Below are 14,527 nucleotides of genomic sequence, written 5' to 3' on the forward strand. Positions count from 1 at the left end.
TTTCCTTTGGTTTAAATGTACGCATGTTTTTCTAAACTTTAAACATAACTTCATTCTTTATACATACATATTTACGCATTTTAATACGTTTAAATGTTCAGTGTGAACCATTAACTCAAGAAAACTACTTAGGGCCAGAATAAGTATAGTAAATAAAATGTTAAACTTGGACAGTGTCTGTTTGCACATCGATGTAAATAGCATCTGCCACACAGGACAGCTGTTTGCACACCGATAATCTGGTAGAACCACAGAAATATACAACAAACTAACAAATAAATGTCACTGGTCTGATGCTCTCAATCTGGGTCAAGAGGTCGTGACCTGCTATTGCACGAGGAGGAGAGATTACATGTCATGAGGTTGCTGTACTCTCTTTCTCATCACAATGCAGCAGTCGTTAAAAGTTTACCTTGTGGTATTCCTAACTTCTGTCATGTGCCAACTCTTCACAGCCGATGAATCAATGAGCTATTCTGTGTTTGACTGTTAAAACTAAATCCAACAACCCCAAATAAGCACATTGGCAGACAGTTGCTGTGTTTACATAGTTTTACAACTGGAACGTTTTGCAGAAGCACTCGATTGGAGCCCTATTTGCACCCTCTGTACACAAATTGCGCCAGGGTCCCTAAGTAGTGTTCACTGCTTCCTACACAAAGGGGATATCCGTAGAAGTTCACGTCACTTGATCAAATGTTCTTTTGGAATATTTCACAAACTCATCAAACAAAAGTCGTGCAAATTAGGGGTTTCTAGTTATGCTAATATGTGACCCCGTCTGTGAAATCCCGGCCAAAGTCGCATAATCTAATTATGAGATTAAGAGCGTCAAAGTAGTCATAGCTATAAAAATGATGAAAATAGGTAATGTGTGTTTATTGCTGTAAATGATATATTATATCAAGGGATTTACATTACATTGATGCATTTGGCAGACGCTTTTATCCAAAGTGACTTACAGTGCACTTATTACAGGGACAATCACCCCCGGAGCAACCTGGAGTTAAGTGTCTTACTCAAGGACACAATGGTGGTGGCGGCTACGGGGATCGAACCAGTAACCTTCTGATTACACGTTATGTGCTTTAGCCCACTACACCACCACCACTCCACTATTTGAGATACAATACTCAAATTTTCATTTATAACATGATAAATACTGAAATGTATAATTTTATTGACACTACGTTTTATAATTTTGCGCAAAAAAATATCGAACGTGGGCTTCCTAAACATTGATTTCAAACATCTCTGGGTTTATTTTGGCGCAAAAACATCTGCTGATTCTTGTATTATTTGGTTCAGAAATTGTAAATAGACCTTAATATCAATCCGCACGAGCAACGATCTGGTCAACACCACTTAAGGGGAAAAAATGCGACTTAAACCGGGTTCCGATGTCTGTGGAGATTTGTTTCGTGTCATCACAGTTATTTTAAGAACAGCTTATTTGTTTTGTAGCTCAACATTCTTTCAGTAATAATCAGGTTATTTTAAGGAAATTTTAGGACTGCTACATATCAAAATAATTCGTTTTCTGGATTCTGATGCATCGGGTTGATGAATTAACTATCTGACATGGCACCTATGAAGTGCGAGCAGGAACAGAAAATAGCTGATTGCTTAAACAGCTTGTATGATATTAATCTCGGTGGAATTGCCCCAAATTATGATATAACCATTTTTTTTATTATTATTATTTGAATACTAATCTGAGACTTTTTAATACCAAAATTGACATACTTTTGTGAATAGAATCCCTGAGATGATTCTATTCTGCATCTACAGAATTTTAGAATGTGTGGTTCTGTTTATACAAAGTTTGAGACTGACCTGTTAAAGGGATAGTTCACTCAAAAAGCAAATTATGACAATATTTTCATTTTTGGGTGAACGTGTATTTTTTTTTATTTATTTTTTTTTTGCTCCAAATGTTACACAGTAGCCCAGTAAGAGAATGAGATAATTATATATATGAATTAATTTATATATTAATGACATTTTCTACTGATATTTCATTTTACTAATAAAGTTATACAAATCATTCCACTGAATTGACTTGGTAATTGTTGCTACAATCAAGCTTTCATGGTACCCCCATTTCCTTTCAATATGTTTATGCTTTTTGGACGTGCGCATCATAATAAATAGACCTGTTCTACAAAACTTTAAGAGTTTTTCCATAAATGTGTCATATACCACTGAAAATGGGAGAATCTCCGCTTTAATGTTGTATATGGCACATAGTCAGGATAATTATGGTTCAAATGTGCTTGTTTTTAAATTGGAATTTCTCAAAAACATGATTTTCAGAGTCTGAAATTCAGCAAATTTTGACATTGCCTTCCTCAGTCAATATTAAAGATATCAATGTTATATTTTCACAGAATGTTCTTTACATTATGTGGGATGATTTTAGCCGGGTTTTCACATATATTCAGGTAAAATAATATGAATTATCGTACTTTTCTTCACCTTTGGGGAGTTGATTTTGTTTAAAACAAAACTATTTCAACTTCTTTCTTTTTGTTATATGAAAGTCACCTTCACTTTTTAACTGGCCTTTATCGTTTACTTTTAGTCATTTTGAAATGTCTATTATTTATTGATTTTTACTGTTTTAGCCTTATGTTAGTCCCAGACTTTCAATATGAAAAAATGAAAATTTTTGAAATGATGCAGAAAGTGTGAAAATATTATTTAGTTGTTTGCATTTAGAAAACTTCAAATGTTAGCTATGAAATAAGAATTATTTTAAGCCCAAAACAGAATTTGAGATGTTTTGGGAATAACCCTATGGTGGGAATTATCATGATTTTCAGAAAAAAGAAAATAAATATGACACAAATCTCCTGTGAAGGATGTACAGAAACTATAAATGCACAGTAAAAAATAAATAAGTGAGAGAAGATACTTTCTAGAAATATACAGTATTAAAAGTGCCCAAAGTTAAAGAAACACCCATATATACAGTAGATGTCTATAGTACGTTCATATAATAAAATAATACAATTTGTATTATTTTCATACTTGAACCTTTAAGTTTATTTATTTATAAAAATAAAAAAAAAATGATTATGCTCCGTCCACACGATGTGAAATCTCACTTTAAATGGCTGACTAGCCTGTGGTGTCCACTTTGCAGAGCGATTTCAGGCTATAGGAACACCCCCCCCCCCCCCCAGTTTTTCATCCCAGTGGAACATGGTGTCTAGCAGAAGCTAACTCTGGCAAACGTAGAGTAAAGTTGTGCGTACATCCTCCACATGTGCTCATTATAGCTGTGAACTGCCTGAATGACTCGCAGGACATTGACGGATGTCAACAGAATCCCAAACTGCTTTTTCTGCCACACTCGAACTCCCCGTGCGCGCGCTTGAGTTTGTCATTCCAGGCGTGCTCTCACTTTGCCCCGAGCACCACGGCTAATTACTGCAGCTCACTCCAGGGCAGTTTAGACAGAGGGAGAGTGAGCTACGCCGCACTGAATCACTGCAGCACTGTGAGATGAACTTACACTAGTGATGAATTGACCTGAAATGCTTTGCCTCTCACTGATCACTGCGTGCATCTTTATAATGACATGTTTAGTTGTCAAGAGAAATGACAAGCCCTTTAATATATTATATGGCAATAAAATGTTTTATTTTTAGAAAGAATGATAAGAAGAATAAATAAGAACACTTTTTTTTAATTACCGATCATGTACACTCATGTATTCAAGGTGCAAGGAAAGTATTTTAATACCTTTTAATTGACTGTCAAACCACTTGACATAGAAACAATGTTTTTTGTCAATAACCCAATCAGAAATCCTCTTGAGCACACTGTAAATACAGTTATATTATTTAGCTTTTTCATCCAATTTTATGTAAGCCTATTTAAACATTTGCAAACTGATGAAATAGGAAGTCAAGAGAAAGTTCGATATTAATTGGTTTGAAATGGTTGATATTAATTCTGGTTTTGTTAACCGGGAAAAGGGAGGTCAAGTCAAATGCATTGCATTGTGTAATACAGTGCAGTAGTGTACTCTATTATATAGTGCAAATGATATAGTGCAAATTCTGCAACAAAAAAAAATAAATAATTATTTTTGGTAAATGTAACAGGCCATCTAGGTATTCTATTCATATAGAAAATTGTAATATATGTATTAGTATATGTAGAAATTATAATTTAACCAAAATTAATACATTCTCTATTGTTACCTGATGTTATCATACTGTATATACAGCCTTATTTAAAGTGTTTGGGGTGGATGTGGCTCAGGTGGTAGAGTGGGTTGTCCACTAATCGCAGGGTTGGCATTTCGATACCCGGCCCACATGACTCCACATGCCGACGTGTCCTTGGGCAAGACACTGAACCCCAAGTTGCTCCCAGTGGCAGGCTAGCACCTTGCATGGTAGCTCTGCCGTCATTGGTGTGTGAATGTGTGTGTGAATGGGTGAATGAGTCACAGTGTAAAGCGCTTTGAATACCGCTAAGGTTAAAAAAGCGCTACATAAGTGCAGACCATTTACTGATGGCAAATGTGCATGCATACTGTGTACAGTATACAATACATACTAAGTAATGCAGAAACTGTATGGTAGTGTGCCATTCCAAACATAAACAATTTGTCAAAATCAGACTATTACAGGAAGTCTGATTGATTGTGTGATTGTTAGGTTTGGCCATGATAGACTTGAATCAAAATGTTATCTGCTCTATTTTGCCAAAGCTACAAGCCCACATGAGTTTAATAATTCAAAGCGGGATGAAAGATTAGACTACGAGAGTACTTATTTTTATTCATTTTCCCCTGCATGACAGCAGCAATTTCCTTTTTTGGTGTGCATTACTCATCAAGCCCCCACGTACCATTTTTTCAGGCAGCTCCCTTCCAATATTTCTTTTATGTAATTCAACTGAGTGATTTTGCATTATTCACTGAGGGTAGTGTCCTGTGTGAAGTGTCTATGCAGGGGTCTGTGACCTCACTAGGAAGAGCTTATTATAAAAGAACATCCGATACAGTAAGATGAGAGCGAGCAGTTAATACGTGAGTGTTTTGAACACAAGCACAGAGTACGAACCTGACCCATTGAAGCCAACTTGTTGCTATAGTAACCACTCTGTAGGCCGCTGTCAATGGCACATGGACTTGCAAAATGAATGAATGAGATTTGTGTGGAGGACAAAAATGTAAACAAATATTTTCTGGTAGGCCCAGCTGTCAAAATCCTATGAGTCTGTTTCATGTAAATTTGCTTTACACGTACTTTCTTTCGTTTTTTAGGTTTTATAAAAAATTCACAGAACAAAGGTGCTGTTGAGGTTGGTACGGAGTATATTAGCTCGAGTAGCTAGTTTACATGACTCTTTAAAATGTCTAGCTTTTGACTGCAAAAAAATGCATTTATTTCTGAGATAACTGAGATTTAAGCTAAAATATTCAGCTTTCAAAAACACAAGACATCTGCATTCTGTTCCATTTCATTGCACTGTCTGGCTGTTTTTGGATGCAAGAATGCTTTCTGTGAGAACAGCCCCTTAGTATGTAACAGCTTGTGAACCCATACGGCTGAGCAGGTGCTGCCTGTCTTGAAAATGTTCTCTTTGTTGAATACTGAACAACTGTGGCCCTCTTCAACCGGCAAAATAGTAATTGAATAATGTTCGGTTTGGTTGTATAATATAGTTGTTCCTAATGGTCAACTCTTCTTATAAGATTAATTAATAACATTCATTGATTAGATTAGGATGAATATGTTACATACTGATGATAAACGAATATTTGAATCACACAAATGTTCATTTCCACATTCAGCAATCTTACTAGATAATGATAATGTTACCTCAGTAAATAAGTCAATGATAAAAACCTTGAGGTTCAATTCAATTAATGGGAAAAAATGTAACCAGTCATCACAAATCCCTGTCATTTTGGCTTGTTATATTTTGATGCAATTTTTTAACCAATTAATGACTATAAAGAAGTGAAAGTACAGTACACTACTAGTGCAAATTTAAGTTGCGTCCAAATTTGCATACTATCAGAGTACAGTATGTACTGCATTTGATGAAGTACGCACTTCTCGGCCCTTATAAATGTGTTCTGTAGGAACTCTTTTTTCCACAAGGAGCAGCTTACTTGGTATATACTGCACAGTAGATACTCCTTACATTTGAAAAAAAACTGCAGTATTTTATTGAACATTTTGTATATCGTGTCTTCTCACCTCCTGTTGCATTATCCTCCTGAGACCCGAACGTGACTCCTGTGTGCGTTTTACATTTCCATTTTTGATGTGTAACTAGTAGCATTTAATAAACAAGCAAAAAATAAATAAATACATTTCTAAAGCAAATAGTTTTCATAAAAATTGATGTCCACATATGTGGACAGCGTGACTAAGCTGTGAAATAATACCAAGATGTAGATTCTTTTTTCATCAAATAGTTTATTATGTTTCCAGGAGTGTTGTGTCCATGTTTTTGAGATGTTATAGACATTACAGCTGATTTTCTATAAAGCTGAATAAATAATTCAGATTCAAAGTAATGACCAGCATCATCACTGCAAACCATGTTAAACTAAAATGATGCATTATAAAATTCTGAATCTATGTACTGATCACCATTGTCTCATGTCCGCTAAACATGTTGAGTGAATAGATTTGTACTATACAGTGATAACAACAAAAAATGTAACAAAATGTATATTAAAATGAAGCGAAATGACCCACAGATTTGTACTAGTTGAAAATTATTCAAAATATCAACTTTTTCAACTTTTGTGGTAATGAGGTCCCATTTTCCACATATGTGGACTTCATGTTTATCAGCGTGCTGATGCGCAAAAAATTCATGAATTTTTTAAAGCAGCAAATCGAATGAAACTAGAGATGCTACTTTTTACAAGGTTTCTTACCGGAGGCACTTTTGTTGCCGTTGCGCCCGTAGTAGAGCTTCACGGAAATTGATATCATGGTGTTGTGTCATGTGACGTGGAGCACCAGAAGTTCAATCTTTAAATGACAGTGCAGAGTCTTGTGAACAGTATTCAGCCGGTTTAAATTGATTTAAATGATCTGTTGCATATAGCGAAGCAAAAATACAATGTCCACGCATGTGGACACGGGGTCACACAAGGTTAAGACTTAGTTAAGGGTCCAGTGGATACACGCGTCTAAATCTCGTCGGTGTTGTAGGTAATCCGGGTATTTCTCGCCTACTGTTTTGTGAATACTGAATACTTTGACACCCTACTCCGTAATAAGGAGGCTTTTACGTGTGGTAATTGCACCAAAAGCACGCTCACTTACTGTACGGCTCTCATTAAATAATACCATTTTATTATTTAATTTTTATTTTCAATATAATATGACATTTATTATTATAAATATCTTTATGTATAGGATAATATGATAAGATCATAAAATCATTGCTACTGTCACGGTGTGGGTAATCAGGGGACGGCAGACAGAAGGTTAGGATCCAAACGCAGTTTAATATATATATTAACAAAAAGGTAAACACAAAGGAATGTCCACGATGGGAAAAACTAACTATCAAACAACAGAACACACAGCTAGGAGAACAAACACGATGGGCAGGAAACCGGGGCAAAGGCATGACAAGAAACCATACCCGATATCAACATTAAACAAACACTGGAGCAAATAAAATGTCCACGAGGGGAAAAGTAAACAAACACAAACTCACACACGGGTGAACACGAGTTGACTAACATCCACGAACAGCAGGGTAATCCTCGAACGAACACGAACACGAACACGAACACGAACACGAACACGAACACGAACACGAACACGAACACGAACACGAACACGAACACGAACACGAACACGAAAAGAGGTAGCACACACTGACAGAGGCATGAACGTGAAACGGTAACATTCAACAACGATCGACAAAGACTGAACAAAGAACCAGGGTTTAAATACACAGACAAAGTGGAGACTGAACGAGGCACAGGTGAAAACAATGATGAGTGCAGGCAGAGAGGAAGGCCGGGAATTGTGGGAAATGTAGTTTAGACAAGGACAGTGAAACACGGGGCGAACAACAAGGAAAACACGACATGGAGCGCGAACGGTGACGGGTGAAGTGGAAAACACGGAGCAGACAAGGAAACATGACATAAACATGATAGTGCGACAGAGAACACCGGGCAGACAACAGGTAATCGTGACAGCTACTTAGGGTAGTTGAGAATACTTGTGTATGACTCTTTTCTTAAAATGTTTCAAATGATTGTTGAGCAGATGCCGAAATTGCTTTAATTCATAATTAACAAAGATGACAATAAAATATTATGTACATGTTATGCCATCGCACCACTGATGTATACTTGCATAAAATCAGAATTTCAAACCCCAAGTATGATAATTACTGATGATGAATACGACATCATTTGGACACAACATGTTAGTAGGCTAGTTTAATGTTAGAGTTATCAGAGTGTTCATCATGTTATCATTTATTATTTTGTAAAGTTCTAAAGTAACCTAATAAAACTGTTCCGTGTCCTCTACAGCTGTTCTATGTTCTCCATGTTCTCAGTTGTGCCACAATAACAGCTTAACACCTTATAAATACCTACCTCAAATGCCAAATAATACGACTCGTATTATTTTGATCTCGCAGTTTCTGTTTCTGTTCTGTTGAAATGTCTTTCAGGTGGGATATATCACTTTGCGTGTGTACATTTGCATCGAGACCGCCCTTTATTTTGTGCATTTTGCAAAAATTGTGAAATCAGTGAATCAGGGCCATAATACACTATATAGGGAATAGGGAGCGATTTCAGACACTTGTGAAACAAAGAGTAAGATGAAACTGTGAACCAGAATGTTAGCAGAATGTAACCAAAAACTGGAACAAGTGATTATCAATAGTTCCGGAGTGAAAACTTTATATCATTTTTAAATGCTGGTAACTGGTTATAACCAGTTAATTTTGTCATGAAACTAAAAGCCAGCGGGTTTTGAACTTCACCACTTCAAGTTGCCCAAAAAAATGAAACACGTGTTTTGATCCTGAAGGAAACTGTTGCATTACACATTTCTTGCCCATTGTGGATGTTGTATTCTGTGAATTAAGATCTTTATAACAACTATGTGTAATTACTACATACTGTATACAGTACATGCACGGTTAATCCAGATACATGGAAAACATTTTAGAAGTAAAAAGTACATTTCTCAGTTGTGTCCGAGTCTTTCCTGAATTATTGTTAGATGTGACGCATTAATACAGATTTAATGCTGCCGGGTATTGAATCAGAAGCAGATCTGTAAATAAGATTATACTTAACTGTTAATTTACTGCTTGTTAAGATTTCTATGCTGATAAATCCACCACACAGGAAAAACATTTATTGCTTATTTTCGCTTATTTTGGTGAAGCATGTGGCTTATTTTGGGCTTGTTTTTCCAGACCAGGCTGGTTGTTTCTCTTGCAGGATCTGGCAGCACTGCAATTGGTATTTCACCCTCCACTTAGCTCAGACTACTGCCATATTAAAAAGAACATTATTAAATGTTCTTTTATTTTTTCTAACCGTTAACCTTTTGGAAAGGAGGCTGCAGAACTTCTGAACCAGAATGAAGAAACACAGTTTTTGCTCAGAATGAACCGAAATGAAAAACATTTCGTTTTTAGTCGCTGCTGTGAACGTTTCATTCTTATTCTCATCTCCTTTTACTGTCTATCGGCTCATTTCTCCTGTAATTCTAGTGACCTCCTTCTCTCTTACCCTCAAAATCTCTCTCTCTGTCTCTCGTTCCCTCGTGTGTAGCAGTGCCGCGTCACTGTTTGCGTCAGTGTGCCGTTACGTCAGTGCTGCATCGCGTCACCGCTGAGGTGCAGATGAGCTAACATTGCTTTTCTTTCTCTCCCTCTCTTTTGTCTCTCTCTCTCTCTGTCTTGCTACCTGTCTGTTTAACTCTCTCCCTTGCTCTAACTTTCTCTCTCTCTCTCTCTCTCTCTCTCTCTCTCCCTCCTCAGTCTTCAGGCACCAGTGTGAATGTGGACATTGCTGTTATGGGTGAGGCCCATGGTCTGATCTCAGATCTGCTAGCGGACCCCTCCCTCCCGCCCAATACCTGCAGCACGCTGCGGGCCGTCAGTAACCTGCTGAGCACGCAGCTCACCTTCCAACCGCTGCACCACCGCTGCCCTCCACGCCTGAGTCCCCTGCTGGCCTTCAGCGAAGGACACACCTGTTCCGACTCAGAGGAGGTGCCGGAAAAGGGAGAAAGGCTGGCCACCCCCAAGGTAAGGTGACACACCTGCTCAGGTACCAGGATGAGGACTTTGCTATGTTTTTGGAACAACAGTTATGTGTTTGTGGCTGTATCGACCGCATTTTTCCTATTCATTTTCTTCATAGGGATTTCAGGAAGTTATTCAATCAACTTCCATGATCCAAATCAACAAGATGAAAAGTCACATTTATTTTTAAATTGGGGGAAAAGGGTACATAATTTTTTTTTCTGTGAGTGAATAACCTACTCATCCCACGAAGAAGTGCAAATGACGTAACCAAATTAAAAATGACATCTGGTCTCGTAGAATCACGTTACTATACAGTACCTAAATTTTTTTTTCAATATGATTTCTACATTGTACGCAACACGCCAATTTCTTGGTGAAATAAACACTAGAGGCGCTGCAACATGTTTTATTCCCTTTAAGAGTAAATCGGCTGATTATAAATGTATTAATACTTTTCACTGTCTTCTTCACACAATGCTATTGTAACAGTTTAAGGATCGACATGGAGGAGGCGGGAACCGGCTGGAAAATAAACATAAACTTTTATGATATAAATGACCTTAAAACAACATAAAACATAAGGACACAGACACACATGCAACTCAGCCACGAACCGGCATCTCCAGCTTCCCCTTATCTCGCTCTCATGCTGATCAGCTGATTCAGCGGTGGCCATGCTCCATCACGACCCGGCCACGCCCTCCTCCTCGTCACACTCCTCCCCCGCCCGATTCAGGCCAGTGCGCCACAAGTCTGACTAACCCCCCACCCTCACCCCCACTCCATCTCCGGGGGGAGACACTGCCCTTCCGTCCGTTTTGTCAGTCGGTGGCCCACTCCGCCTCCTGTGAACCTGGGGGGAGAGATGAGGGGAGGCATGGGGAGAGGTAAAGAGAGAGAGAACTTGCTCGCCGACTCCCAGACGCGCTGTCGTCCGGTCCTCAACTGCTCCTCTGCACTCTTGCCGACACCAGCTCGCTCCTCGCCGGTCCTCAACTGCTCCTCTGCACTCTTGCCGACGCCAGCTCACTCCTCGCCGGTCCTCAACTGCTCCTCTGCCCTCTTGTTGACGCCAGCTCACTCCTCCCCCTGCGGACGGCAGTGAGTCTTCCGGCCCGTGGCTGGATGGAACCGCTCCTCCCCTTCTCAGCACATGGCCGTGGTTCCTCCGGCTCTCGGCGGCCGGCAGCGACCCCTCCGTCCCTAGGCACATGGCCTCGGCTGCTTCCCTGGATGGCCGCAGCAAGGACTCCACGACAGTGCATTCCTCCTCCTTCCCGGGTTTTGGCACCACTGTAACAGTCTAAGGATGGGCAAGGAGGAGGCATAAACTTTAATGATATAAATTAACTTAAAACAACTTAAAACGTAAGCGTAATATAAGTGCAGACCATAAAGATACAAACGTTCCAAAAAGCAACTGATTAATCAGTAAAACTAGTAGTTCATTCTACCTCTACTGTCTACACTTGAAATGAAGTGAGCAATAAACTAGAACACAACCATTAGGGCCAAAGAGGCTACTCTTGAAATTAAATGATACACTAAAATTATAATCAACAAAGCTATCTACTAGAGGTTGACCAATAGTGGATTTTGCCGATACCTAAAGTGATGGTAAAGGCTGATAACCGATTAATCAACCAATAGCTTTTAAAAATCCATTTATAGAATGTCAAACATTTTTTTTTATTATTTCCTTATTATGACAAAGAGTCAAAAATGAATAAAATCCCAGATGCAGTTTAATATTCAACCAAAAAAGAAAAAATGAAGGTGTGGTGCATAATGCTTTTAAGTAAAAACAAATCCAGAAAAACACTGGTGAGTCTTATTTTAAAAATAAAAAATTATGAAAAAACTAACGACAGTTACTGGCATAGATTTTTGATTATAAAGATAGTTCCAAAAAGCAACTATCGGCACCAATGAATCGGTTAAACCGATATATCGGTCTACCTCTAGCCACAGTCACTTAATTTTCATGAGATCAGACTGAAAAAAGACGTACAGTATAAAACTATTGAATAATAGAGATATAGGCTGTTGCAAAATATACAAATATATGTAGTTTGAGAGTGTTGGGATGTCGACTCATTCACAATGCTTTTTGCATTGTCATCGCCTCTGATTCATAATCACTGCCATTTAATTGAACAGTTTTATTAAAGGTGAAGAGTGTAACTTCTGTGTCTCCAGTACCACTAAAACGGATTGCAAAAATAGTTATCTAGTTTTCAAACAGTTTACTTATGATTAAACCTGCAAATGTCTTACATGTAAAGTTTTCTCTTTAACTAGGAATCATAAAGTACTTTTACACTGTAAAAAATTACACAAATCATCTTTAAAGTAAAACGGCGAATGGTTTTGCATCATCACACTTTACTCCAGCCTACATACTGCAAGAATAATATCCATTCCATTTTGACCACTTAATGAGCACATTTTATTGAAAATCACCATTTACGGAAATCTCCAATTCAGTCCTATTGGGCGTCCCATGAAGCTTGTCTTAGCAAGCGACGGTAACCAAGGGGGGTGGACCTTAGCGAATGGTCAATTAGGTTTCTGTTTGTGAAAATAAATGGTTTTCCTCAGCTATGGTGTTTTTACATGATTGTATTCCTTATTTCTTGAATGCATAATGTTATCTTTTTGGAACCAGTCAAGACTTTGAGACAAAGGAAAAGGACTCCATTGTGTATAATGATTTACTGCCACGGACAATGCTCTCCATTCCTGATCACTACACACACACACACACACACACACACACACACACACACACACACACACACGTTCCTGCCTCATTCACGCCAGTGTGGCTGGTCTCTAATGTAGCAGACAATGACGCACATTCTCACAGAAGCCTTTTAATGTTTAACTAGCATGCGGTTAAAAATGCATGCCAGCACTTAAGGATTAGGTGAGGCAAAAGTCGCTTTCCGTACTGACACCATCCATGCACAACTCTTCAGCTCCTCTCCCATGCTGCAGTGCTTAGCAAACAACATTAAGAGATGTTTATTAAACCCCACTCATTATGGCTAGCCCAGATGTAGGTCACATAACGCTGCTCTATGATACTGAACAGATTTCTGCTCGCCATCCGGACACCATACAGTATATAACGTGATATTTTGTCAGTCTGCATGAAGAAAAACATAAGCGAGTCTGGTTCTTAGCGCTCTGTTTTATCTGTCAGTCTTGCAGCTGTGTCAACAGTGAAAATATTAGAATAAAAACCATTGGAGTTCCAGGGATGGTGACATGATTCGTAGAAGGTCATGGCGAGCAGCAGCTCTTTTTTCCCTCTAAGAGGAAATGCTTGTGGCCTGTCTGGGTGTCCAATTTGGCAGCGGTGCATTAGCTTTGCCCTTGACAGGAAATGGGGCTTTTTCACATAAATCCCAAATCACTTTTGCTGTATATTTTAGCTCAGAAAAAGGAAAACACTTTTCCAAAAGTTGTAACATTCCTGGATACCTGGATATTGATGTACGAGTGATTGGATTTCAATTTCTCTTGGGCACTCGAAGAGCTGGACTGAAGTTGAAATGGTGAACCTTTAGCACTTATGTGCATGTGCAACCCATTTAGAAAGTACTGTTAAGATTTAAAGGCTGATTTCTCCAGTATTTTTCTACTTTAGGGTGTAAAGTGAGTGCATACCTTTGTCTCAGAAGTTTAAATGCTAATTGAGTCCTAATAGCAATGGAAAGTTGCTGAATTGAGTGGTTCACTGCATTTCCGGGCCTGGAATAGTCCTATTCCCTGTTGCTTTTGTTTTATATAAAACATTTCATGTATCACTATATTTATGTATTTGCTCTGAAATGGCTTCATAGGGTGAATTTTTTGTTTTTCATCAGGGGAACCACGATGTCAACCAAACAGCCATTGTTGCGAAGTAGACTCAAAACATTAAAACACAGAACAAATCTAACTACATATGTTTTCACTAAATAATAATTATTTTGAATAATTTTAATGCACCAATGTAACAATTCATAATCATAAGCATACAGTATATGTATTAACTATACAGGAGAACCTGGTCTCATAGTGAAAACGTGACTCTATGTAAATTTTTGTCAAATGTGTCTCCAGGTACAATTCCCTTTCACTCATATCATGACATTAATGGCTGAATATGACTTTATAAATACATATTTTTCTCTCTATTTCTCAGACCCTGCTATTTTATCATATCGACACACTTTTACTCTTT

At 38.2% G+C, this 14,527-nt stretch overlaps 1 protein-coding gene across 5 annotated transcripts in view; it reads left to right on the forward strand.

Annotated features, from left to right (window-relative positions):
* Positions 1-14,527, forward strand: part of LOC127638910 (cGMP-inhibited 3',5'-cyclic phosphodiesterase 3A-like) — a 123,922-nt gene that overhangs the window by 76,039 nt on the left and 33,356 nt on the right. For 4 of the 5 annotated variants that reach the window (XM_052120663.1, XM_052120659.1, XM_052120660.1 and 1 more), the window contains exon 3: positions 10,024-10,293. The exons of the other annotated variant lie outside the window; for it this stretch is intronic. In XM_052120663.1, the coding sequence (XP_051976623.1) occupies positions 10,024-10,293 (270 nt within the window). The remainder of the gene's footprint in view (positions 1-10,023; positions 10,294-14,527) is intronic. 5 annotated transcript variants of the gene reach the window in all.

This window comes from Xyrauchen texanus, chromosome 47, assembly GCF_025860055.1.
Source record: "Xyrauchen texanus isolate HMW12.3.18 chromosome 47, RBS_HiC_50CHRs, whole genome shotgun sequence".
Taxonomy (NCBI): domain Eukaryota; kingdom Metazoa; phylum Chordata; class Actinopteri; order Cypriniformes; family Catostomidae; genus Xyrauchen; species Xyrauchen texanus.